This window comes from Trypanosoma brucei, chromosome 7, assembly GCF_000002445.2.
Source record: "Trypanosoma brucei brucei TREU927 chromosome 7, complete sequence".
NCBI lineage: Eukaryota > Euglenozoa > Kinetoplastea > Trypanosomatida > Trypanosomatidae > Trypanosoma > Trypanosoma brucei.
In genome coordinates this window covers 712195-737680 of record NC_007280.1, presented here as the reverse complement: position 1 = coordinate 737680, position 25486 = coordinate 712195, and the positions used below count along the sequence as shown (strand labels likewise).

The following is a 25486-nucleotide window of genomic DNA, read 5'->3' as shown; positions in this document are numbered from 1 at the left end:
CGGGCTCACTCGCAACAATCCCGTAAGGGATGCAGTGAGGGATCCGCATAGGCATCTAACTATTTCCAGGTCGCGGGATATTCACCAGACCGACTGTGAGTTACTCTATCTAGACGCTTGGCGTCGCCTTCGCGTGCTTTCCGCTCTTCTGCTTCTTCGCCAGAGCTTTGTTGAGGCTCGGCATCACACCTCCGCGGGACATGGTCACGTTGCGCAGCAACGCACCAAGGTCGTCGTCGTGGCGTACAGCAAGGGTTACTGTGCGTGGCGTCAAGCGCTTCGTCTTCTTCGTCTGTTGGGCAGCAGCCTTCACGGATAGCTCCAGCAGTTCGGCAGTCAAGTACTCCAGCACAGCCGCCATGTACACAGCGCCAGAAGCACCGATGCGGCGGGCATACTGTCCGCGGCGCAGCAGCGTACCAACGCGACCCACAGGGAAGATCAACCCCGCCTTCACAGAGCGGCTGCTCCCGCCCTTCGATGCCTTCTTCACTGCCTGTTTGGGTGTTGCCATTGCTTCAAACGACGGATTGCACGAAAGATTGGATGAATAGAAAACTAGGTGTAGCTTTGGATTTTGCTTTACACTAGGGGTACAGAATTGTGAGAGGAGCGAGAGGTTAAGGAGAAAGAAAGAAAGCAAACAGAGATAATGAAGAGGGGAAACCCGTATAGGTTCATGTGGCTAAAGGAAGCACAGATACGTGCACATGCACAACAACCACATTGTGTGTGCACACGGCAAGTCCGCACCACCTCACACAAATGGAGGCACACATTGTCGATAAATACAACCGAGCCACACAACAATTATTGAGAAAATGGTGAATGTGATTTGTGGACAAAAGTGCCAACAACACACACAATCAAGAAAAAACAAGAAAAAAAGGGAGTGAAGTAAACAGTTTGCGGGCTCACTCGCAACAATCCCGTAAGGGATGCAGTGAGGGATCCGCATAGGCATCTAACTATTTCCAGGTCGCGGGATATTCACCAGACCGACTGTGAGTTACTCTATCTAGACGCTTGGCGTCGCCTTCGCGTGCTTTCCGCTCTTCTGCTTCTTCGCCAGAGCTTTGTTGAGGCTCGGCATCACACCTCCGCGGGACATGGTCACGTTGCGCAGCAACGCACCAAGGTCGTCGTCGTGGCGTACAGCAAGGGTTACTGTGCGTGGCGTCAAGCGCTTCGTCTTCTTCGTCTGTTGGGCAGCAGCCTTCACGGATAGCTCCAGCAGTTCGGCAGTCAAGTACTCCAGCACAGCCGCCATGTACACAGCGCCAGAAGCACCGATGCGGCGGGCATACTGTCCGCGGCGCAGCAGCGTACCAACGCGACCCACAGGGAAGATCAACCCCGCCTTCACAGAGCGGCTGCTCCCGCCCTTCGATGCCTTCTTCACTGCCTGTTTGGGTGTTGCCATTGCTTCAAACGACGGATTGCACGAAAGATTGGATGAATAGAAAACTAGGTGTAGCTTTGGATTTTGCTTTACACTAGGGGTACAGAATTGTGAGAGGAGCGAGAGGTTAAGGAGAAAGAAAGAAAGCAAACAGAGATAATGAAGAGGGGAAACCCGTATAGGTTCATGTGGCTAAAGGAAGCACAGATACGTGCACATGCACAACAACCACATTGTGTGTGCACACGGCAAGTCCGCACCACCTCACACAAATGGAGGCACACATTGTCGATAAATACAACCGAGCCACACAACAATTATTGAGAAAATGGTGAATGTGATTTGTGGACAAAAGTGCCAACAACACATACAATCAAGAAAAAACAAGAAAAAAAAGGGAGTGAAGTAAACAGTTTGCGGGCTCACTCGCAACAATCCCGTAAGGGATGCAGTGAGGGATCCGCATAGGCATCTAACTATTTCCAGGTCGCGGGATATTCACCAGACCGACTGTGAGTTACTCTATCTAGACGCTTGGCGTCGCCTTCGCGTGCTTTCCGCTCTTCTGCTTCTTCGCCAGAGCTTTGTTGAGGCTCGGCATCACACCTCCGCGGGACATGGTCACGTTGCGCAGCAACGCACCAAGGTCGTCGTCGTGGCGTACAGCAAGGGTTACTGTGCGTGGCGTCAAGCGCTTCGTCTTCTTCGTCTGTTGGGCAGCAGCCTTCACGGATAGCTCCAGCAGTTCGGCAGTCAAGTACTCCAGCACAGCCGCCATGTACACAGCGCCAGAAGCACCGATGCGGCGGGCATACTGTCCGCGGCGCAGCAGCGTACCAACGCGACCCACAGGGAAGATCAACCCCGCCTTCACAGAGCGGCTGCTCCCGCCCTTCGATGCCTTCTTCACTGCCTGTTTGGGTGTTGCCATTGCTTCAAACGACGGATTGCACGAAAGATTGGATGAATAGAAAACTAGGTGTAGCTTTGGATTTTGCTTTACACTAGGGGTACAGAATTGTGAGAGGAGCGAGAGGTTAAGGAGAAAGAAAGAAAGCAAACAGAGATAATGAAGAGGGGARACCCGTATAGGTTCATGTGGCTAAAGGAAGCACAGACACGTGCACATGCACAACAACCACATTGTGTGTGCACACGGCAAGTCCGCACCACCTCACACAAATGGAGGCACACATTGTCGATAAATACAACCGAGCCACACAACAATTATTGAGAAAATGGTGAATGTGATTTGTGGACAAAAGTGCCAACAACACATACAATCAAGAAAAAACAAGAAAAAAAGGGAGTGAAGTAAACAGTTTGCGGGCTCACTCGCAACAATCCCGTAAGGGATGCAGTGAGGGATCCGCATAGGCATCTAACTATTTCCAGGTCGCGGGATATTCACCAGACCGACTGTGAGTTACTCTATCTAGACGCTTGGCGTCGCCTTCGCGTGCTTTCCGCTCTTCTGCTTCTTCGCCAGAGCTTTGTTGAGGCTCGGCATCACACCTCCGCGGGACATGGTCACGTTGCGCAGCAACGCACCAAGGTCGTCGTCGTGGCGTACAGCAAGGGTTACTGTGCGTGGCGTCAAGCGCTTCGTCTTCTTCGTCTGTTGGGCAGCAGCCTTCACGGATAGCTCCAGCAGTTCGGCAGTCAAGTACTCCAGCACAGCCGCCATGTACACAGCGCCAGAAGCACCGATGCGGCGGGCATACTGTCCGCGGCGCAGCAGCGTACCAACGCGACCCACAGGGAAGATCAACCCCGCCTTCACAGAGCGGCTGCTCCCGCCCTTCGATGCCTTCTTCACTGCCTGTTTGGGTGTTGCCATTGCTTCAAACGACGGATTGCACGAAAGATTGGATGAATAGAAAACTAGGTGTAGCTTTGGATTTTGCTTTACACTAGGGGTACAGAATTGTGAGAGGAGCGAGAGGTTAAGGAGAAAGAAAGAAAGCAAACAGAGATAATGAAGAGGGGAAACCCGTATAGGTTCATGTGGCTAAAGGAAGCACAGACACGTGCACATGCACAACAACCACATTGTGTGTGCACACGGCAAGTCCGCACCACCTCACACAAATGGAGGCACACATTGTCGATAAATACAACCGAGCCACACAACAATTATTGAGAAAATGGTGAATGTGATTTGTGGACAAAAGTGCCAACAACACACACAATCAAGAAAAAACAAGAAAAAAAGGGAGTGAAGTAAACAGTTTGCGGGCTCACTCGCAACAATCCCGTAAGGGATGCAGTGAGGGATCCGCATAGGCATCTAACTATTTCCAGGTCGCGGGATATTCACCAGACCGACTGTGAGTTACTCTATCTAGACGCTTGGCGTCGCCTTCGCGTGCTTTCCGCTCTTCTGCTTCTTCGCCAGAGCTTTGTTGAGGCTCGGCATCACACCTCCGCGGGACATGGTCACGTTGCGCAGCAACGCACCAAGGTCGTCGTCGTGGCGTACAGCAAGGGTTACTGTGCGTGGCGTCAAGCGCTTCGTCTTCTTCGTCTGTTGGGCAGCAGCCTTCACGGATAGCTCCAGCAGTTCGGCAGTCAAGTACTCCAGCACAGCCGCCATGTACACAGCGCCAGAAGCACCGATGCGGCGGGCATACTGTCCGCGGCGCAGCAGCGTACCAACGCGACCCACAGGGAAGATCAACCCCGCCTTCACAGAGCGGCTGCTCCCGCCCTTCGACGCCTTCTTCACTGCCTGTTTGGGTGTTGCCATTGCTTCAAACGACGGATTGCACGAAAGATTGGATGAATAGAAAACTAGGTGTAGCTTTGGATTTTGCTTTACACTAGGGGTACAGAATTGTGAGAGGAGCGAGAGGTTAAGGAGAAAGAAAGAAAGCAAACAGAGATAATGAAGAGGGGAAACCCGTATAGGTTCATGTGGCTAAAGGAAGCACAGATACGTGCACATGCACAACAACCACATTGTGTGTGCACACGGCAAGTCCGCACCACCTCACACAAATGGAGGCACACATTGTCGATAAATACAACCGAGCCACACAACAATTATTGAGAAAATGGTGAATGTGATTTGTGGACAAAAGTGCCAACAACACATACAATCAAGAAAAAACAAGAAAAAAAAGGGAGTGAAGTAAACAGTTTGCGGGCTCACTCGCAACAATCCCGTAAGGGATGCAGTGAGGGATCCGCATAGGCATCTAACTATTTCCAGGTCGCGGGATATTCACCAGACCGACTGTGAGTTACTCTATCTAGACGCTTGGCGTCGCCTTCGCGTGCTTTCCGCTCTTCTGCTTCTTCGCCAGAGCTTTGTTGAGGCTCGGCATCACACCTCCGCGGGACATGGTCACGTTGCGCAGCAACGCACCAAGGTCGTCGTCGTGGCGTACAGCAAGGGTTACTGTGCGTGGCGTCAAGCGCTTCGTCTTCTTCGTCTGTTGGGCAGCAGCCTTCACGGATAGCTCCAGCAGTTCGGCAGTCAAGTACTCCAGCACAGCCGCCATGTACACAGCGCCAGAAGCACCGATGCGGCGGGCATACTGTCCGCGGCGCAGCAGCGTACCAACGCGACCCACAGGGAAGATCAACCCCGCCTTCACAGAGCGGCTGCTCCCGCCCTTCGACGCCTTCTTCACTGCCTGTTTGGGTGTTGCCATTGCTTCAAACGACGGATTGCACGAAAGATTGGATGAATAGAAAACTAGGTGTAGCTTTGGATTTTGCTTTACACTAGGGGTACAGAATTGTGAGAGGAGCGAGAGGTTAAGGAGAAAGAAAGAAAGCAAACAGAGATAATGAAGAGGGGAAACCCGTATAGGTTCATGTGGCTAAAGGAAGCACAGACACGTGCACATGCACAACAACCACATTGTGTGTGCACACGGCAAGTCCGCACCACCTCACACAAATGGAGGCACACATTGTCGATAAATACAACCGAGCCACACAACAATTATTGAGAAAATGGTGAATGTGATTTGTGGACAAAAGTGCCAACAACACACACAATCAAGAAAAAAACAAAAAAAAAGGGAGTGAAGTAAACAGTTTGCGGGCTCACTCGCAACAATCCCGTAAGGGATGCAGTGAGGGATCCGCATAGGCATCTAACTATTTCCAGGTCGCGGGATATTCACCAGACCGACTGTGAGTTACTCTATCTAGACGCTTGGCGTCGCCTTCGCGTGCTTTCCGCTCTTCTGCTTCTTCGCCAGAGCTTTGTTGAGGCTCGGCATCACACCTCCGCGGGACATGGTCACGTTGCGCAGCAACGCACCAAGGTCGTCGTCGTGGCGTACAGCAAGGGTTACTGTGCGTGGCGTCAAGCGCTTCGTCTTCTTCGTCTGTTGGGCAGCAGCCTTCACGGATAGCTCCAGCAGTTCGGCAGTCAAGTACTCCAGCACAGCCGCCATGTACACAGCGCCAGAAGCACCGATGCGGCGGGCATACTGTCCGCGGCGCAGCAGCGTACCAACGCGACCCACAGGGAAGATCAACCCCGCCTTCACAGAGCGGCTGCTCCCGCCCTTCGATGCCTTCTTCACTGCCTGTTTGGGTGTTGCCATTGCTTCAAACGACGGATTGCACGAAAGATTGGATGAATAGAAAACTAGGTGTAGCTTTGGATTTTGCTTTACACTAGGGGTACAGAATTGTGAGAGGAGCGAGAGGTTAAGGAGAAAGAAAGAAAGCAAACAGAGATAATGAAGAGGGGAAACCCGTATAGGTTCATGTGGCTAAAGGAAGCACAGATACGTGCACATGCACAACAACCACATTGTGTGTGCACACGGCAAGTCCGCACCACCTCACACAAATGGAGGCACACATTGTCGATAAATACAACCGAGCCACACAACAATTATTGAGAAAATGGTGAATGTGATTTGTGGACAAAAGTGCCAACAACACATACAATCAAGAAAAAACAAGAAAAAAAAGGGAGTGAAGTAAACAGTTTGCGGGCTCACTCGCAACAATCCCGTAAGGGATGCAGTGAGGGATCCGCATAGGCATCTAACTATTTCCAGGTCGCGGGATATTCACCAGACCGACTGTGAGTTACTCTATCTAGACGCTTGGCGTCGCCTTCGCGTGCTTTCCGCTCTTCTGCTTCTTCGCCAGAGCTTTGTTGAGGCTCGGCATCACACCTCCGCGGGACATGGTCACGTTGCGCAGCAACGCACCAAGGTCGTCGTCGTGGCGTACAGCAAGGGTTACTGTGCGTGGCGTCAAGCGCTTCGTCTTCTTCGTCTGTTGGGCAGCAGCCTTCACGGATAGCTCCAGCAGTTCGGCAGTCAAGTACTCCAGCACAGCCGCCATGTACACAGCGCCAGAAGCACCGATGCGGCGGGCATACTGTCCGCGGCGCAGCAGCGTACCAACGCGACCCACAGGGAAGATCAACCCCGCCTTCACAGAGCGGCTGCTCCCGCCCTTCGATGCCTTCTTCACTGCCTGTTTGGGTGTTGCCATTGCTTCAAACGACGGATTGCACGAAAGATTGGATGAATAGAAAACTAGGTGTAGCTTTGGATTTTGCTTTACACTAGGGGTACAGAATTGTGAGAGGAGCGAGAGGTTAAGGAGAAAGAAAGAAAGCAAACAGAGATAATGAAGAGGGGAAACCCGTATAGGTTCATGTGGCTAAAGGAAGCACAGACACGTGCACATGCACAACAACCACATTGTGTGTGCACACGGCAAGTCCGCACCACCTCACACAAATGGAGGCACACATTGTCGATAAATACAACCGAGCCACACAACAATTATTGAGAAAATGGTGAATGTGATTTGTGGACAAAAGTGCCAACAACACACACAATCAAGAAAAAACAAGAAAAAAAGGGAGTGAAGTAAACAGTTTGCGGGCTCACTCGCAACAATCCCGTAAGGGATGCAGTGAGGGATCCGCATAGGCATCTAACTATTTCCAGGTCGCGGGATATTCACCAGACCGACTGTGAGTTACTCTATCTAGACGCTTGGCGTCGCCTTCGCGTGCTTTCCGCTCTTCTGCTTCTTCGCCAGAGCTTTGTTGAGGCTCGGCATCACACCTCCGCGGGACATGGTCACGTTGCGCAGCAACGCACCAAGGTCGTCGTCGTGGCGTACAGCAAGGGTTACTGTGCGTGGCGTCAAGCGCTTCGTCTTCTTCGTCTGTTGGGCAGCAGCCTTCACGGATAGCTCCAGCAGTTCGGCAGTCAAGTACTCCAGCACAGCCGCCATGTACACAGCGCCAGAAGCACCGATGCGGCGGGCATACTGTCCGCGGCGCAGCAGCGTACCAACGCGACCCACAGGGAAGATCAACCCCGCCTTCACAGAGCGGCTGCTCCCGCCCTTCGATGCCTTCTTCACTGCCTGTTTGGGTGTTGCCATTGCTTCAAACGACGGATTGCACGAAAGATTGGATGAATAGAAAACTAGGTGTAGCTTTGGATTTTGCTTTACACTAGGGGTACAGAATTGTGAGAGGAGCGAGAGGTTAAGGAGAAAGAAAGAAAGCAAACAGAGATAATGAAGAGGGGAAACCCGTATAGGTTCATGTGGCTAAAGGAAGCACAGACACGTGCACATGCACAACAACCACATTGTGTGTGCACACGGCAAGTCCGCACCACCTCACACAAATGGAGGCACACATTGTCGATAAATACAACCGAGCCACACAACAATTATTGAGAAAATGGTGAATGTGATTTGTGGACAAAAGTGCCAACAACACACACAATCAAGAAAAAACAAGAAAAAAAAGGGAGTGAAGTAAACAGTTTGCGGGCTCACTCGCAACAATCCCGTAAGGGATGCAGTGAGGGATCCGCATAGGCATCTAACTATTTCCAGGTCGCGGGATATTCACCAGACCGACTGTGAGTTACTCTATCTAGACGCTTGGCGTCGCCTTCGCGTGCTTTCCGCTCTTCTGCTTCTTCGCCAGAGCTTTGTTGAGGCTCGGCATCACACCTCCGCGGGACATGGTCACGTTGCGCAGCAACGCACCAAGGTCGTCGTCGTGGCGTACAGCAAGGGTTACTGTGCGTGGCGTCAAGCGCTTCGTCTTCTTCGTCTGTTGGGCAGCAGCCTTCACGGATAGCTCCAGCAGTTCGGCAGTCAAGTACTCCAGCACAGCCGCCATGTACACAGCGCCAGAAGCACCGATGCGGCGGGCATACTGTCCGCGGCGCAGCAGCGTACCAACGCGACCCACAGGGAAGATCAACCCCGCCTTCACAGAGCGGCTGCTCCCGCCCTTCGATGCCTTCTTCACTGCCTGCTTGGGTGTTGCCATTGCTTCAAACGACGGATTGCACGAAAGATTGGATGAATAGAAAACTAGGTGTAGCTTTGGATTTTGCTTTACACTAGGGGTACAGAATTGTGAGAGGAGCGAGAGGTTAAGGAGAAAGAAAGAAAGCAAACAGAGATAATGAAGAAAGGGAATCTTGACTTAATTTTAATTTTTTTTTGTAATTACTTTTGTTTCTTTTTTTCTAGAGTAGTAATTTGTACATTTCTGATTTATTTTCCCTTCTTTTTGATGGCTGATTAATGCTTGGTGGTGGTGTCGTATCTTCTTCGAGCGTATTTGATGTTCTTTTTGTCGTTGTCTGTTGTAAGTGGTTTACCGTTTATTGTTTCGAATCTTCTGCTTTCTTCGATGTATTGAGATGTAGATGGCGCTGTTTGTGTTATTGGCATTGTGTTGTGGTAATCAGTTAGCTCGAAACGTAGCTTCGGCGCTGTCATTTTGCTAGTGTCGAATGTTGTACTTTTTTGTATCCAGCTAAGGTTTTCATATTTTTTATTTTTGGCAGCATTGTAATCCATCGCCTTTTTTGTCATTTCTTTTTCGACGTTTCCACATTTTTCTTTTGGGTGTACAGAGTGCGTGCTTTCACCGCGTATTTCATCGTTTTGTGTGCCGTGGATTGAATGTTTTTGCATTTCTTCTGTGGTGTTCGCTTCTTTTTTTGGTGGTGGATGTTGTTGGGCTCTAGTGTGCCAAATATCCGGATGGTAGTGCTGCCGCTGTTTCCATGCTGAGACGGAGTGGTTGTTGTTGTGCGTCATGTTATGATGAGCGTATTCAAGTTGGCCCGCACCCCCTGTATGGTGGCTGCCGAAGTAAAATGCTTCGTTGGAAAATGCATTGTGCTTCCCCTTGTTATTGGACTCAACGAGTGATCTTACCACAACCTCGTCCTCGTGGGGAAGTCTACACCAGACGCCCATAACCGCCTCGTTTTTCTTGTTGTTGGCCTCCGAAGACTCATTCACGCCTGAAGGTTGCTTTTCCTTCGGGCCAGCGCGTGGCGTTACATTGCTTCTTCCAGCGGCCCTCTGTACCGTGATAGAGGGCAGCAGGGTTTGTCGCAGGTGTTCTGAAGACGGTAAAATAGGCGCTATCTCAGTTCGAATTGAATCCATGTGCATTCGGTTGTGGACTTTTAAGTTTGTTTCTCCGGTACACAGCCGTTTCATCCGCTTTGGAAGTTGCCCGGGCATGTACCGTTGTAGACTGGGATGCACATGGCCCCCAACAGGTGCCACATAAGTGGTGGCGGTTGCCACACCCGAGTCGCGCATCCTCTCAAACCCTTTAAATTGATTTTGTTGCGGTGGTCAGGACCACGGTCGCAGTGAGGAAATCTTAACGGAAGTGAAGAAGGGTCAAGTTAAAGAGGTGGCGACACGATAACATAGACATCGCAAGGGGGAAGCAAGAATATAAAAGGGAATAAAAAGAAATGTTTATTTGGCAGTACCAGCAGGAAGGTGGCAACTGACTGCTAGTAGTTATCCCGCTGTTTCCTTGTTCGGCCCATTTTCATCAGAATTGAAGGTAAAAAAAAAACAGTCCTGTAACACTGCCTCGTGCTGCTGCACGAAGTCCATTAACTCGCGCACAGCATGCAAAAGCCGTAGTGCGTTCTCGTTGTGGAGCAAATGGGCAATGCGTCGGCGCTCAATGCGTTCCATCGAGCGCCGCATGTGCACTTCTCCACCTGAAAATAGACCCAGCTTCCAATTCGCTGTTCCCAGAGTAAGGTCGACATACAGCTGTCGGCAACCTGGAAAATCACGACTACGCAGGAGCTTTTGCAGCAGAAAGAGATTCTTCGCCATATCCACGGGAATCGCGCACGACTCCTCATCACTAACCCCTGAAACTCCTCCCCTCAACAGGCGACGCGTAAGAACTAACATGTCATGCAGCACCAGTGCCAGAAAGTCAAAGGCATCCTGCCGGACACGGGTTGCCTTCCGCCACGCTTCCAGCCCAAGGGCCACCTGCCTCCCATGCGTGTGTCGCACCGTATCAGGCAAAGCGTGATGTTGGAGCAAATAGACGTCATACGACCAACCGCCCTGGTGAGAGGGGTTTCCTGATACGGAACCACAGAGAGCAGCTCGCCAATATAGGCATAGCGCAAGCCAGTAAGTTTGTAGCACTGCGATAAGTCCTTCAAGTTGTTCGGGGATGGACACGCACGCCTGCCGTTGGCATGCCTCCACCTCTCCAAGTGCAAACAACAAGTTGTACTCCTCTTCCTGGTATGCCGCATCTGAAACAACTGAAGAAGTAGACACGCACTGTAGCCTCTGGACAAGGAAACGACAGAGTGGGAGGGGCAACGCACTCACACGAGACCCCAACAACACAACGTCGTCGCCAGCGATGTCTTGGTCCCTTATCTCCAGACTGCCGAAAACGGCTGGTTCCACCAGCGCGCGAGACATCCTTTCAACACACCTTCCCAATGCCTTTTCAGACACCACACATCTTTCGAGAAATTCTTCCTCCGTGAGATGTCTTGGACGTGCGACCGGAGTGATAGAAACCTCAGCTACGGCAGGGGTGGAGGTTGTTCCTCCCGCATTACCTTCCCCAACCAGTTGTTCTGTTAGCACATCACTAATCGGAGAGCGCTGCCGTTTACGACTTCGGTGGTTGGTACAAGCCTCTTGCACGGCTGCCGCGTAGACGGAATCTGAAAGATCTATTGAATTCCCCGAGACCCCTAATCCGTCTGTTGTAGGGGCTGACGTTTTTTTCTTCAAGCGTCCCCGAAGGCCATCAAAACTCATTCACACGCCTAAAACCGTAAGTGGGCCGCTATTGCTATCCTGGCAGGTCTGACAAGTTGTTTTATTATCAAGAGCCCAGCTGTAGATTTCTCCCTTAGTCCCCTCGCACCGGAAAGAGTCACCGCCGGACGAAGAAGTGTGTTCACCTATTGTAAATGAGGGAATATCTAAGCTTTAGTGGTACGACGACGGAAAGCATGGAACAAAGAAGATAGGGGAAGCCGGCTCCACTTAGAGAGAAGTATCCGACTAAGTTGCACCGTTTGCTCCTTCCAAAAAAAAAAAAAATGGTAAAATGTACATAACATCTTTGTTTACATATCTGTCTAATAAGGGAAGAGTAAAGACGCCCAACAACATCCATTTCCGCAGAAAGGAAGCATGATTTCTCACTCACACCAGTAATGTGCACTGTGCAAGTAGAGAAGATTGCAAACACTCCATTCTACCCTCTCTTCGTCCACAATGTGTATTTCCATACTCCTGTAAAGTCCTACCAACATCAATTCTTCACCAATCACAGCACGTTTGACGGCTTCAAACGTCGAGAGGACGAAATTTTCGGAGCGTCGAGGCCGTCGGCGACACCAAATTTTGGACCTCTTACCACCTCCTCGACGGCGGGGTTATATTCTGGGGTGGCAATGAAACGCTTCAATAAATTCTCTAGACGTGTATGAAGCCCTTTTAGTGAGCACATAGTGCGACCCCTTTGCAGGAGATCGGCTTCACGGTCAATAAGTTCTACTATCTGGCGAGTAAGGGGCACATCGAACTCCTTCACAGTCCATTTAACGTGAAGAAGGATATCAAGACGCCCCTCGACCGTTTTTGGTGGTTCAGTGAAAGAAGCGTAGAGTTGACGCAGTTCGCATGCCCGCTCAGCAGCCTGGGTGGTGACAGACACGGGCCCACAATCCTTGGCACACGTCATCGCTTGTAAGATAGTTTCGAAACGGTGCATGCGCCGGTTGTTGAGCACGGTGCCGCGAAGTGTCTCCAGCTCTCTGAGTAATTTGACTTCCTTGTTCGTGAGATGGGTGAGCGCGGTGCGTTTCTGCGCCTCGCTAAGACTAGTATCAGCCAAAATACGCTCCGCTTCGGCCGCGCGCCACGCCTCTAATTCCTTCCGGAGTGTCTTGAAATCATCCGCCGTCCGGGGAACCGCTCGTCGCCTTAGTTCAAACTCCTCACGGCGGCGTTTCTCGGCTTCTTCTTCGGCAGCCTGCTGTGCAGCCTTGTTTAGGAAGTCCTGACGCAAGGCAGCAACCTCGCGGAAGACCCTTCGCGCCTTCCACTTCCGGTACATTTTCTGTATCACAACAATCATTGTCGACTGTAAAGCGAGAAGCTCTTGGGAGGAGAAGTAAGGTTTTGCTGTTATCGCCTCGTCAAATTTCTCGTCCACCTCGTAATCCGGACGCGCCGTCTGTGTTCGGCCCTCTCGAAGCGTCTGAGTGCTTCGGGAGACCCCGTAAGTCTGAGTTTTTCTTGACACCCTATTCCGTACAATAGGGCCATACTGCAAATCAGCCAAAGTTGTGTCCCCAGGAGAAGAAAGTTGTGTGGCAGCATGACGAAATATTCGGGAATGATCCTTCTTTAGGCGATAACCACCCAGGAAAGGCAGCCGAATCCCCATTGGATCATGCACAATAGATATGGTCATATAGTTTTGAGGCTTAGTACTTTCCCGCACCTCATTAATGGCCTCGTCAAAAGTTAAACCGCGACGACGGGCAGAAATGAGGTCTGAAGGTCCGATTTGCTCCAAACGCGCACGCACCGTTACACAACGCACGTAGTGGTTGTCCTTCTCAATCGACATTAGATGTTCTGGTATCATCCCTTCATTGAAGAAGGCATCAATCCATAGCCGCCCCTCCCGCGGACCTGGACCTGCTTCATAAGGAACTGTAACACCAAACCGAAGTCGTTCTCCACGCCATCGAAGCCGCAATGACTCCGGATGTACACCAAACCGCGAGGCAATGCACTCATACAAAAATCCTGAATAAACATCGCCTCTACTCCCCCCAGGTGCTTTCACGGTGACTTGAAACCCCATTGGCTGCACTGTAACGAAAACACTGACTTCAATATCAGCGGACACTATATATTCATTTGGAGACAACTGGTGTGCTTCTACTTCTGAACTCTCGGCTGTCGGTTGTTGTGAAGACTCCTCTGTAATGTCCTCGACATCCAGTTGAGTCTGTACACCATAAGAGGGCTGTTCACGTTCCGGCATCACATCCGCCAATTCACTGTCCACAGCCTGCGCCGTAAGCGGAAGCTCCTCGACAGATTCACTTGGTTTCGTGACCGGAGCAACCTCCGCCCCGACCATGTCAAGCTCAGGATCAACCGAATCCTCCAGCTCCATATCGGTAGTCCTTACCTCAGTTCCGAAGCCTTCCAGCTCACTGGTGTTAGCGGCATATTCCGAGTCATTCGGCAGCAAGGCAATGTCTGTCTGATCGTCACCTTCGGGCAACTCCGATTCCCCTGCCTCCTCCGGTATCTCTTCCCGTAGGAGGTCCTCCTGTTCTTGGTCCTCTTCAAACTGCGAAAACGGCGTCCCAGAATGTTCTGACGGCGGCATGCCATCATCCCCGTCCATTCGCTCCACGTTTTTCTTCCTTTTTTTATTTTTACAAAAAAGTGGGTTAAAAACTTCACTGTCATATGATTTTCAGTTCCAAACTGTTCATATATATAAAGAAAGCAACCACATGCGGCACAAAAGCAAAAAAAAAAAAAGAAGCATTGTTCTGGAAAATATAACATGTAAACCCCACGAGTTGGAGCTCAATCCACCACTTTTTTTTTCAGCCCTGTCTTCAACAGCGCACGACAAACTCCGCAGCTAGTTTGGTACCTGCCACCGTCCAAAGGCTCCGACACCCCCTCTAACTTTATGCCTGGACAAAGAGCAGTGTTTCAAACAAACTTATCCCCCTTTCTTAAGATCAGTTCGCTCGAAACGAACCTTACCACGAGCCACTGTCGAACAAGTGAGTGAGTCTTGTACCCTCAAGTATATGCACTCTCGCGATGGAGTGGACCGCCTGATGGTTAACGCCAAAGTCTTTTTCTTTCTACTCTGCACCCTGAGCCACCAGCAAACTATAATAAGGAAAACGTTAAACAGGCAACGAAAAGAATGAAAAAAATAAAGGGAACAGAGTGAGAGTCACGAAGAAGACACTACAATAAGCACTACAAACAGTTCAAATCGTCCCTCACTAGCAAGGCTTCACCGAAAAATAGTGATGGCTACAGAAAGTTGAAGCGACGTGGGGAACAATAAAAGTAGGTTTCATTACAACACCTGATGTGTGCTCTCTCTTCTACCTTCCCCCAAAATCCTCATGACTCATTTCCTGTACACTTTCTTTTCCTCATCTTCTCTTTTATTCCTCTTAAGGTGGAGCATCAAACCCGGTCACAATAGTGAAAACACCACGAAAAGCTCGTCTGGACGACAAGAACATCCCATGTGCAGCCATTGGTCGTGCTATGCCGCCGCTGCCGGCCTGAGACAATCCATTAACTCCTCATGAACCTTGGAGATATCCCGTGCTTCAAACGCAGCTGGACCGGTTTCGATCTTTTTAACACTCTGCGCATTGCGATAAAGGTTACTTAACGTATCAACCGCTTCCTGTCGCTCAAAGAAAACGGATTGAGGCAGTTGAACTGGGGCCGGAGGAGGCGGCGTAGGTCGCTCATGCATAACCGACGCCGGCTGTTGTGAAGGTTGAGACGCTGGGGCCGCCGTATTACTTTTACGGTTAGTCGCATCTTCCGACTTCGCAAGGGTGCGAGCGCTCATCCACTTCTTGGCTGGTTGCGAAGGAGCTTTAGACATTTGGCTGTCTTTGCCTCTATATGATTTGGCCACTTTTTATTCACTCCTCAATGTCACCACTTTACCACCCGTGTCAGTTCTATATTACCGTTTCTTGTTAGGTTTTCGCTTTTGGTCGGTCTCACTAGCCTTCGCTTTGCTGAGGGGGAACAAAGGAATGGATGAAATAAGCGTTGATAGTAGTAAGTGGTGAACTCGAAGAACTAAGAGAAACCGCTCTGCGAACGAAAACATTGGTCGCGTGCCCACCAACTGCGTGACGTATGGGGAAAAAACTCAAAAAATGACGTAGCCCGGTTTAGCATCGTACATGCCATCCCCTCCATTCTTTACCTTCCCCGCGTGTAGCGCATACATAACAACACCACTTTGTGGTGACATATGAGACGCCACTTTATGTGCTATACATCAGAAGGTATTTCACAGCTTCTCCAACGTTTATTGGAGGGTGTGCGTACATTAACCCGCGAGGACGACCGTGCCATTAACAAATGAGTAGTTACTTCGGCGACAAAGGGTCACACAACTCACACATGAGCAAGCCACTGTCTCCAAGTCCCCACATCGCTGCGGATGTCGGTTAATGCCAGCGCGTCGAGAGGGTCAACACGCCCACCAAGCCTCACATCACACAGGACTGATGGAACTTTTTCTTCAACAATATTATTCACTTCGGCAGCCCCCACAAGTTTGGTGGAACTACTCAACCCATACTCATCATCGCCCTCTTTAGGCACCGCGCGCAGTCGAGGTTCGTAGAGATCAATGCGCCATCTAAGATATCCGTACGCACCTCGGCGTCCCACTGCTGCCGAAGAGAGCACTTGACAGCCTTCGCCATCAGCACCCTTAGCATCGTTAGCCCTAACTCCCCTAAGTGCACCACTGCGGTCCGGGCCCACAGTTGTGAAGTACTCTCTTGAAAGGGAGGATACAAAAGAGCCGGGTAACAATGGCGCCCCCCACGGGGTACCATCAGATGCAGTTGCTACTTCTCCGGCCTTCACGGATCCAATCCGCCATTTTACCCATAGTTCGTAAATAATCCGCTGCCACTTTGCCTCACCTTCGGTAGAGGCTAGTACGCTGCTTTCGAAGTTATCAAGGAAGGGCACCGCCACTGTTAGAAGCAAAATTCGTTGTATTGCGGGAGATACCTTTTCCGTTTCATAATACGCACGCCACTCCAAACGTACTATTTCCTCCTCCATTCTCCGTCTTGCCAGAACCTTTAGCACCTTGTCACATCCATCACCCGTAGCGGAAACTGTTGAGAATGCATGAGCTTCATAGAAAGCCTTTAAAGCACCCGATGATTCCAACTCTTTCATTTGGAAAGAACTGAAAGAGAACACGCTATCGTCGACACAAGTCGACGCCGGTGCCGAGAACTGCCGCTTCCCTCGATTTAGCACGATGCCACTTGCCGAAGAGGAATCGGCTGAAAACGAAATAGCTGTATTGTTGGTAGAGAGGGAACTAAACAATTCAGCTTTGTCGTGTTCAGCTAACACGGCACTCAACCTTGGTACAGGAGGAAGTACAACGGCGTTCTGAGTGCCGGAACCGGAGCCACTCTGCATGCCTAGAACTAGGGAATCGTCCGACCGCCGCAGCATCGCCGTAAGCGGGGCATCCGGCCACCTGAAGCAATACGACTGTTCATCCCTCAGAAAACCAACATGAAGCGCCTGCTCGACACCCACAGAGCGTTCCTCCGCAGGGTCAAGGGGTCTGTAACGTTTCCTAAACATTACACCTGTAAACCATACCGTTCTCCCGCATGGTTGCCGAAGTTTCAATAATAAAAAACGAAGGGAACGAGCGTTATTACAGAAAGCTTTCACACGAACCGGGGTAATGAGTGAAGACCCGTATATAAGTTATTTCGATAGGAGAAAACACCCAATATTCTTTCAACAACGGTCACCAAGTAGTACGCAACTAAGTCACTGGCACATCTCTCCAACTGTTCAGCCAGGCTTTTTTTTTTACCCCACAAGTAATGTGCTGCTACTTAAACTAGCTAAATGCCCTCAGCAGTAATAGCGGGTACGTCAATTACCGTAGGTTGGGCGGAAAGCCCGGCACGCTTCATTGACATTAGCGAAGAATACGGAAGGCATGTACGGTCAGGAAGCACCATCTCAGGATCCTCAGCTAAAGTAAGAACCAAATGAGACGACTTTTTTGTCTTCCAGGCGTAATAGCCTTTGCTACGAATATCAATCTGTTTGTCAGTTGGGCCAGGGTAACATGAAATGTGAGCTACGCGTAGATGCTCCTTGTCAAGGCCCTTTGCCTCTGCTCCCTGTTGCGCCATCTCCAGAGCACGGAAGACAATCTGGTGTCCTTTGCGCAACGAAAGTTTGCACTGTGCCATTGCTTCACGTAAGGATAGGCCACGAATAACACTAATATCGATATCCAATTTTTTCCAACTAGAAGGCGCTGCTTTCATCAGTAGTGTGTGTTGCGGAAGCCTCTCTTGTGTGACAGTCAACTCTGTTTCGAGCCGTTCACAATAAAGACCCCAGTTCACCTTGTGCATCACACCCTCTTCCTCCACGAAAGCATAACGATCTTCGGTGACCCTTTGGCTGTTTACAACACGTTCCCACCTGTTAATATCTGGTAGTTGCAATTTGGTAATCCAGAGAGATTTCCATAAACTGCGATCAAGTAAAATACGGGGAGTAGTCCCGTGATGGCGTTGGATTGCAAACGGACGCAGGGAAAAATAGTGTTTTTTGTACCAAGTGCTCCGGGATCCGTGCCTTTGGGTATGCAAAAATTGGGAACCAACATTACTTCGATGAGGAAGCATGTGCCCCATCGCGAAACGTGGGGCAGGTCTTGGCATTGTATTTTTCCCCCTTTCTCGGGTAGTTAACGCTTAAAAACTGCCCCCTTCGGCCTTCAATAAAAAAGGGTTAGGTTAGTTTCAAAAAAAGGAATCAGGAAGGATAAAAGTGAAATACTGCCCGAATCAGTGCGTAGCATACGGTTAGAGACAGCCAATAGTCATCAGCAGGCGTAAATCAAATAAGCATAAAAGCATTAAACAACACAACGGTTAAAGATAATTCGATCAAAAAAGAAATATAAAAAGCCTTGCTCACACAGCGGTTCATTCCTTCTCGATGTATGCGGTCAAAGTCAAGTGGTTCCGGTACAGCTTTCCCGAGGAAAGTGTACCCCCGCAACACTTCTAGAGTTTTATTAAGAAAATGAAGCACCTTCGTCGAGACTCCATTTTCCACCAGCGTTGGGGCGCAAGGAACGAACAAAAGGTTTCTCAACGATTTTCTTCTTAATTTCACCACATTTGTGCATGCATGTTTGCATCAGACTCAATTTTAATGGTCCAACTTCATGCATGCATCCAACATTCCTCAGACGTTCGCTCCCCTTCCCCGTGCACCAGGCGCGTTAACAGAATTGCGTAGTAAACAGGACCGCATTGTTTCAGTATTCTCATATAAGGGTTGTGCCTTTAAAAAATACCACGGGTAATCAGCTTCTTAAAATTGTCATATGAGAATGTCAAACCCCTTTCCGGCAGTTCTCGAAAGCACTTGCCACAAAAAGTACTCTTAGTTGACCTTATGCACCCAAGGTAGTTAGCTGTTTGCAACTTGTTTCTCCTCCGGTATTGCGCTACTAAATTCTGAGGGGTCGGGCGCCAATATTTTCGCTTGTCTACTACGTGTAAGTGCCATAATGTTCTTCGCAGGGACATGTTGTCTAAGAAATGCGTGAGTTGCCACCTCATCCAGTGAAGGCCTACTGGCCGGATCACGGGACAATAGCCACATTGTCAACTCCCGTGCATTTTCACTAACTGACTTGGGCATTTCACAGACCCTGCCATCTTTTATTCGCTCACCGAGCTCACAAGCATCGGTTGTGGGGCCGAAGGGGAACTGACCCGTAAGCATAACATAAAGTATACATCCAATTGACCATATATCTGCTTTAAATGCATCATAATTTCCATCAAGGACTTCAGGCGCAACGTACGCTAAAGTGCCTGTAAGAGTATGAGCATATTCTTCCGCTTCCGCATGGAAATTACTTTGTTTGTGCAGGCGGCTTAACCCAAAATCTGATATCTTCAGTACTTTTTCTCCAGTTAACAGCAAATTTTCCGGCTTTAAGTCTCGATGAGCAACTCCATTTTGGTGGCATGCACGCAACCCTGCCACGAGCTGGAAGAAAAGGTTGGCAACAAAATCTTCGGCAAGGCCGCCCTCTTGGGACAATACAAGACTGCAAACATCGCCACCAAGGACGGGTTCCAGTATGATGTAATAGTTATTAGAACTTTCCAAAATTTCTATTAGTTGCACAATGTTGCGATGTCTCAACCTCCGAAGGATCGATATTTCCAGTCTGACATCCGTTTCTACCTGTTGATTGCTCTTCTGGATGATCTTGGCAACAAAATACACATTCGTGGGTAGGTGCCGCACCAACTTTACCTTGCTAAATGCACCAGTTCCTAGAGTTTCTAATATTTCATACTCTCCTACTATTCCCATGGAATGCGCAGCTTCTACAGCGTTACAAGCGTCAAAAAGTGCCCCAGGCGAGATTCCACCTTCTACACTACAAATATTTAAACAGATTTCCAACAAACGATAAGGTTTTAAGGTGGTCAGCGTACACTCACAAGTACCGTTGTGGTTACACAATATTGAGGTAAATTTGATGCAATGAACCCCCGTTCTGTGTGTTTTCGTTTAAAACACCTACGCAAGCACAGGAGTATCTAGAAGACAAACGCTACATCTTCCCTTACCTAATCACTAAAAAAAAACTTCATTAGCATATCGGCACGAACCACATTCAAAGCGAACACTAAGTGCATCAGTGTTGGCCTCTACCGTGTTAATACTAGAACACTTAGGGCACCGCACACGAATTTCCTGCGTCCGAACCCGTGTATCTTCGGGTGACAAATTCTCAGTCACCGATCCCCCAGCTTTCAATTGATTACCGCATGCTCCGCAGAGGATGGCATCAAATGTACCCTTTGGAACCCTGTTGTAGGATTGACAAATATTGCACAACAACAGCTTTTGCATACTATAATTTTCGTTATCCTCACCACTTGCAAAACCACCGTGAGTAGTGGCTTTACAGCGCTCACAAACCTGCTGAACCCCATCAGCGGCACCAACAACAACACTTACCGATGAGCACATAGGGCATTCCACCTGTCGCCTGCCTCCAGTTTGGTCACTTGGCTCTTGATGACCGGAGGCTTCGGAACGGTTTAACTCTTCGTGGAGGCGCTTAGCAAGCGCAGCGTCGCCTTCCTCTTGCTGTGGAGAACCTTGGTATTCCATCTTCTATTTCGAGAAGGAGAGCATGTCAAATCGGCGAGGGCACACTACACACAAATTACGCTACGAGGCGAGGAAACAGACAAGTAATTATGAAGGGCTACAAATATAAAGTGTAAAACGTCCGGACGCACCCTACGAAGAAACAAGGATTCGGAACAATTACTAAACGGGTGCTGAACAAAAAAAGACCACACCAAAACATAACAGATGAAATGGGGTTTCCTACGTCTTTCCATCCAGAAAGGGCGAATAGTTGAAAGTGTACAAGGTAGCGGCAAAGAGAAGGAGAATCGGCGTCCTCAAACATCCCTCCGCCGCCCTGCAGGTACAGAATATAGGAAACGCAGCACACAGATATAAAATAACTACAGTTCTCCCACCGCTTCCTTTCATCCATAACCCACAAGAAACGCGTGGGTAAGCAGTGAGAAGTGAGGAGGGTGTTGAAAACTTAAAGCAACAGAAAATTCCTGCAGGAGCGAAAGGTGCGCGCCCTACTGCCAGAGAGCGGATAGCGCCCAGAGAACGCACGTCAGCGCACATCAACGAGACCGCCCGGCTTTCCCCTTGCACGCGTCAACCTGCCAACGACAGGCACTACGCCTCCGCCGCCCCTTAGACAAAGAAAGGGGGCGGAGAGTCCATCTCCCGCAGCGCGGGGCTGTCGGCTGGAGCCTGATTTCACCCGAGTTGTGGCGACGTCATTTTTGTAAACAAAAACGAAAAGGAAAGGAACTAGCAAGGCAGCTGCGTCGCAGGGGCAGTGGAGAGTGAGGTACGCGCGCGCAACCCAACCTCAATCTAAACTCTGTCACGGCCCTGAAAGCGGTGAACGCGGCAAACCACCCCAAGGCGGCACAACGCACCGCTGCTAAATCCGAAAAAAAAAAAGAGAGAGACAAAACAGAAACGTCATTCCCCCCCCCAAAAAAAAAAAAGCGAGCAATAATGACGCAGCACCCTGTCGGCCGGGAAGCAGTATAGAGGCTGCCGCCAGGGTCAACCTCCGCCGGACCCCGTTTTTTCTGAGGACACAGTTGTTGCAGCGAGACTGCCCCCGAACCTTCAAAGGGGTGATCAACCCCAGAAAAAACTGCCACCACCGCCGCCTCCGGGCTTCCTGATCGGCGTACCGAGCGCACCAAAAACACAAAACAGTGATCAAGGACGCAAAACCAGCTACACACAACTGGGAGGAGTTACTAACCATCCGCGAGAGGATATAAAGACCAACCTGTTTCGTCGGAAACCAACGGTCCGCACCTCTAAAAAAATACTTCTGCCTCAAATGTCCGAGGGAGATGCCTAGCACGCCGGGTCTCTATCCGTGTTACGCAAAGTTTGGCTGTGCCGTCTCCCTTTTTGCTTTTCACCTTGCCGCTAGCCCCGCCCGCTCGCGATGTGGCTGACGCACCTTCTGGGAAAGGCTTTTAATCGGCTTCGGCGGGGTCCGTGGCCGACCTCAAGTTCTCTGGGGGGAGCCGGCTCAACTGCAGCGACCTCACTCGGAGGGGGGCGGGGGAAGGGAGAGAAGCTACCCAATTTCCAACAATATTCAGAGCTCAAACCGTCAGAGCCCCCCTAGCCACTACGCAAGCAAGCTGGAGACCTAAGGCATACCAGTGTGGCGACCGTAAGGACGACGCGCGGCAGCACTTCAATCAAGAGGCCCGTTAACGGCACATACACCACTGGCTTCCGGGGCTCAACTCAATAACCAACTCCACTAAGGCTTGCAAAGGACAACGCCACTGCTTAGGTTACACTTAGGACACGGTGACAGTCACCGCTGTATTGAAACAATCGGCGTCAACGGGGAAAGAGGAACATTTTCTGCGAACATACTACCTCCCAAAACAGTTGTCAGAAACGGCGTCGCATAGGTTGCAACAGCGGCCAAACTTGGTGAATGCTGGAAAAAAATGGATTGTACCTTCCATACTGTAAGCTCAAGAAACAAAAATAGTTTCGGAGGAATGAAAAAACACTTAAAAAGGTTTCTAGTAGTGCGGAGTAAACTTTAGCAAACCCTTTCAATGGTCGTGAACCGCCACCAAAAGTTGCAAACAGGCGTTGAGCATTTTCTTCTTTTTAGGAGAGGAAGAGAGGCACCATTCACCCGCAAGCGAAATGTACAGGGGTAGGTTGCTAGTCACTGAAGCGCGAAGGGGAAGCGGTGCCTCAGTTCAGTTAGGTTGGTGTCACCTACTCGTGTTTAAAGAAATGGCGTATTGTTCTCAGTTTCCGTCCTCCAATCTTGTCGGATACAGAATTTCCACATGTCTTTACAGTCCTTTCCGAAACTACCCTCGATGGTTTCCCCGTCTTCCTTTGCTTTTTCTTCAACACACCTTCCATCTTCACATGTCCCATTGTGAGCACTCCGTCTACTATTCGCTGAAAGCGAAGAGCACTCTCCGCCTTACAACTCAGCCCCACCCAAAACCGGTTTTTTTTTGCTTTGTACTTCCTTAGCAACGCTATATTCTGGGACGTTGGTGTTACACAAACTCCTTTGCCAAGCCGATTTGTACCCGGAGTGATGGCGTCTACAGCAACTTCTGCTTCAGCGGAAGTCTCAGACATTACTTTTCCAGCTAATGGTGATTCTCAGCCCCTCCAACCTGTATTTGTTCAAACCTTGGAAAGGGTTTGCGGCTTTTCTTCTTCCATACCTGTGAAATTAAACTTCAAAAACGTGGCGGGGGAAACGCGGTAGGCCTCCACAAAGCGCCGGATCCCCTTCCACAGCGCTTTCGGCTCACATGCTTCGCCTAGTACCCTCACAGGTGACCACTGTAGCGGATGTGCATGGACTCCCTACAATAAGCCCCCTGCCGGCAACTCCGCCACACCGTCTAATGAACGCGCTTATGTTAGATTTTATGGGGGAGGTGAGGGACTGCTGGTTCCGCAATCTTGTATGGCGGTGTCGCCATCGAAGCGTCCACGGAACACGCCTTTTCGCGTATTTTCGTCCTTCGTTTCTCTACAATGTGGCCTCGCAGCTCCCGAAGAATTGTCTGGCGTTGCCATCCAGTGCTTCCAACCCTGGTAGGCGTATCATCCAAGGTTCCTCACTCTCCTCTTTGCTTGTTTATACTTTTAATCTTCTGCGGCATCTGCTCTTTCCCCCTTGAATCTACTTTAACACCTATCGTTCTTACGAGTAAAGTTGTTTTTGCGGACACTCGAAGTTGCCTCTCCTCCTCCGGATATATATATATATATATACAGGGGCCTGGCACCCTTTTGAATAAATGATCTGCCATTGGAATGAGACTAACTTCTTTTGGTACGTCTTCCCCACTCGTTGGCTTTATAAACTAGTTTTCGTGTATGCAGTTCTCACACTTGTGCGTTATTGAATCTTCTCACACAAAGGTGAGGCAAAAATTTACCAGAAACATACGCTGCAGCATAAGTTTCTTTGTGTGGTCGAAGAGTGGTGTGAATTGATCTTAGCGGTTTCATCTTCAATCTCTACACAGAGCATGGGATGGCCCTCACTTTGGCAACTTCTTTTGTGGATCCTCCGCCGCCCTTTTTTTTTTGCCGAAATTATCTTTTTATACCTGCGCCAAGGCGAATGATGATTAGATTGCTTGCAAAGAAGCTATGCCTATATACCCGGCGCTCCGGTCGGCACCCCTTCTGGTTCGTCCATTATCACAGTGAGCAGAAGTGATCCGAGGACAAATTTGTGTCGCACCGCAAAGATCGAAGAAGTCTCCTGGCTACACATTTCCCATCTTCATTTCCAATTTTCGATTATGTGGAAACTGTTCTATATATCCTGTGAAGTAGGGACGCCCTTTGAGGCAATTCGGGACTGCAATTCTGCGCCCATGATCCATTAAACCGGCCGTTCTTTCATGATCTATGAAGGCAGCCGCTGCTTTCTAATTCCTCCAGCTTGCTTTTCCAAACGTCTAAGCCTGTGCGCCTGCCGCTTGCTGCTCTGGTATGAACCACAATCGCCTTAATGGAAGCAACTACTCCATGTTATCTTCTATTCTCCTGGAAATCAGCTTTGACCGACTCACAGAGGGTACTTCTCACGGTTGCTGTTCGGAATGGTGTCACCTCTGCGAGCTTGCTTGCTCCCCACCCCCAACAATGGTATTTTATCGCCCCTCTCAAAATATTTTAGGTATTATGCCGTGCCCCATGCGGCAGTTATGCAGCCCAGAAAGCGTTTCTTCCTTTTTGCTACAGAGTTTCTTCTGGATGCAAGCTGGCACGTACCCAGGGGCCAATGACCAAACGGTGTCGCACGAAGGCGTGGCAGGCCCCTGCACCGTGTGATGCCGAGGGGGGAGGAGACCATTTCCCCCCAGGTGGGAAGCACCGCTAATCCTTGGCTCTCTCCACACAGGCAGCGAACCGGACCCAGGATTCACGTGGAAGCGGCTGGAATTACCAGTGTACTGTGGTTCTGCAATCCCCATTCATATACATTTTCTCTTGCTGGCGCAGCTCGTGTGGGCAATCGGCTTGATGCCAACTTCGGTTTCCTTGTTGTAAGCGGCTCGGGGTTCACGGCTCCTCACCCCTGGAAATTCTGTCTTTGATATTTGCGGCATTTTTGTGGATGGTTTCTCATACGGTTTCGGGTTCACAACCGTGTTTACTTAGCCCCTTTCTCGGTGGATGTTCTCTGACCACTGTCAGTGGAGTACGCGGAAAGTTTGATGGGGAGACCGCGCTTGCGAGAGACTGAGCTCAATCTTTTTTGTCATACCTGGCTGCGATGCT

General features: G+C 49.9%; 18 protein-coding genes across 18 annotated transcripts, besides 2 other annotated features; all 18 read right to left on the bottom strand.

Annotated features, from left to right (window-relative positions):
- Positions 1-8699: part of a sequence feature (Histone H2 array, number of copies uncertain.) that runs on past the window's edge.
- Positions 1-25486: part of a sequence feature (sequence corresponds to BAC RPCI93-13M20) that runs on past both edges of the window.
- Tb927.7.2910 (histone H2A, putative) lies at positions 110-514 on the bottom strand (the record flags this gene model as incomplete). The annotated part of the gene is made up of 1 exon (XM_840821.1): positions 110-514. The coding sequence occupies one exon, from the start codon at positions 512-514 to the stop codon at positions 110-112; it is 405 nt and encodes a 134-aa protein (XP_845914.1).
- Tb927.7.2900 (histone H2A, putative) lies at positions 1019-1423 on the bottom strand (the record flags this gene model as incomplete). Its single annotated transcript, XM_840820.1, has 1 exon — positions 1019-1423. The coding sequence occupies one exon, from the start codon at positions 1421-1423 to the stop codon at positions 1019-1021; it is 405 nt and encodes a 134-aa protein (XP_845913.1).
- Positions 1929-2333, bottom strand: Tb927.7.2890 (histone H2A, putative; the record flags this gene model as incomplete). Its single annotated transcript, XM_840819.1, has 1 exon — positions 1929-2333. One exon carries the CDS (start codon positions 2331-2333, stop codon positions 1929-1931), a length of 405 nt encoding a protein of 134 aa, XP_845912.1.
- Positions 2838-3242, bottom strand: Tb927.7.2880 (histone H2A, putative; the record flags this gene model as incomplete). Its single annotated transcript, XM_840818.1, has 1 exon — positions 2838-3242. One exon carries the CDS (start codon positions 3240-3242, stop codon positions 2838-2840), a length of 405 nt encoding a protein of 134 aa, XP_845911.1.
- Tb927.7.2870 (histone H2A, putative) lies at positions 3747-4151 on the bottom strand (the record flags this gene model as incomplete). Its single annotated transcript, XM_840817.1, has 1 exon — positions 3747-4151. The coding sequence occupies one exon, from the start codon at positions 4149-4151 to the stop codon at positions 3747-3749; it is 405 nt and encodes a 134-aa protein (XP_845910.1).
- On the bottom strand, positions 4657-5061 carry Tb927.7.2860 (histone H2A, putative; the record flags this gene model as incomplete). The annotated part of the gene is made up of 1 exon (XM_840816.1): positions 4657-5061. One exon carries the CDS (start codon positions 5059-5061, stop codon positions 4657-4659), a length of 405 nt encoding a protein of 134 aa, XP_845909.1.
- On the bottom strand, positions 5566-5970 carry Tb927.7.2850 (histone H2A, putative; the record flags this gene model as incomplete). Its single annotated transcript, XM_840815.1, has 1 exon — positions 5566-5970. One exon carries the CDS (start codon positions 5968-5970, stop codon positions 5566-5568), a length of 405 nt encoding a protein of 134 aa, XP_845908.1.
- Positions 6476-6880, bottom strand: Tb927.7.2840 (histone H2A, putative; the record flags this gene model as incomplete). The annotated part of the gene is made up of 1 exon (XM_840814.1): positions 6476-6880. The coding sequence occupies one exon, from the start codon at positions 6878-6880 to the stop codon at positions 6476-6478; it is 405 nt and encodes a 134-aa protein (XP_845907.1).
- Tb927.7.2830 (histone H2A, putative) lies at positions 7385-7789 on the bottom strand (the record flags this gene model as incomplete). Its single annotated transcript, XM_840813.1, has 1 exon — positions 7385-7789. The coding sequence occupies one exon, from the start codon at positions 7787-7789 to the stop codon at positions 7385-7387; it is 405 nt and encodes a 134-aa protein (XP_845906.1).
- On the bottom strand, positions 8295-8699 carry Tb927.7.2820 (histone H2A, putative; the record flags this gene model as incomplete). The annotated part of the gene is made up of 1 exon (XM_840812.1): positions 8295-8699. The coding sequence occupies one exon, from the start codon at positions 8697-8699 to the stop codon at positions 8295-8297; it is 405 nt and encodes a 134-aa protein (XP_845905.1).
- Positions 8957-9997, bottom strand: Tb927.7.2810 (hypothetical protein, conserved; the record flags this gene model as incomplete). The annotated part of the gene is made up of 1 exon (XM_840811.1): positions 8957-9997. One exon carries the CDS (start codon positions 9995-9997, stop codon positions 8957-8959), a length of 1041 nt encoding a protein of 346 aa, XP_845904.1.
- Tb927.7.2800 (hypothetical protein, conserved) lies at positions 10208-11500 on the bottom strand (the record flags this gene model as incomplete). Its single annotated transcript, XM_840810.1, has 1 exon — positions 10208-11500. One exon carries the CDS (start codon positions 11498-11500, stop codon positions 10208-10210), a length of 1293 nt encoding a protein of 430 aa, XP_845903.1.
- On the bottom strand, positions 12018-14123 carry Tb927.7.2790 (hypothetical protein, conserved; the record flags this gene model as incomplete). Its single annotated transcript, XM_840809.1, has 1 exon — positions 12018-14123. One exon carries the CDS (start codon positions 14121-14123, stop codon positions 12018-12020), a length of 2106 nt encoding a protein of 701 aa, XP_845902.1.
- On the bottom strand, positions 15021-15374 carry Tb927.7.2780 (hypothetical protein, conserved; the record flags this gene model as incomplete). Its single annotated transcript, XM_840808.1, has 1 exon — positions 15021-15374. One exon carries the CDS (start codon positions 15372-15374, stop codon positions 15021-15023), a length of 354 nt encoding a protein of 117 aa, XP_845901.1.
- Tb927.7.2770 (hypothetical protein, conserved) lies at positions 15902-17128 on the bottom strand (the record flags this gene model as incomplete). The annotated part of the gene is made up of 1 exon (XM_840807.1): positions 15902-17128. The coding sequence occupies one exon, from the start codon at positions 17126-17128 to the stop codon at positions 15902-15904; it is 1227 nt and encodes a 408-aa protein (XP_845900.1).
- Tb927.7.2760 (hypothetical protein, conserved) lies at positions 17401-18237 on the bottom strand (the record flags this gene model as incomplete). Its single annotated transcript, XM_840806.1, has 1 exon — positions 17401-18237. The coding sequence occupies one exon, from the start codon at positions 18235-18237 to the stop codon at positions 17401-17403; it is 837 nt and encodes a 278-aa protein (XP_845899.1).
- Tb927.7.2750 (protein kinase, putative) lies at positions 18998-19918 on the bottom strand (the record flags this gene model as incomplete). Its single annotated transcript, XM_840805.1, has 1 exon — positions 18998-19918. One exon carries the CDS (start codon positions 19916-19918, stop codon positions 18998-19000), a length of 921 nt encoding a protein of 306 aa, XP_845898.1.
- On the bottom strand, positions 20186-20728 carry Tb927.7.2740 (hypothetical protein, conserved; the record flags this gene model as incomplete). Its single annotated transcript, XM_840804.1, has 1 exon — positions 20186-20728. One exon carries the CDS (start codon positions 20726-20728, stop codon positions 20186-20188), a length of 543 nt encoding a protein of 180 aa, XP_845897.1.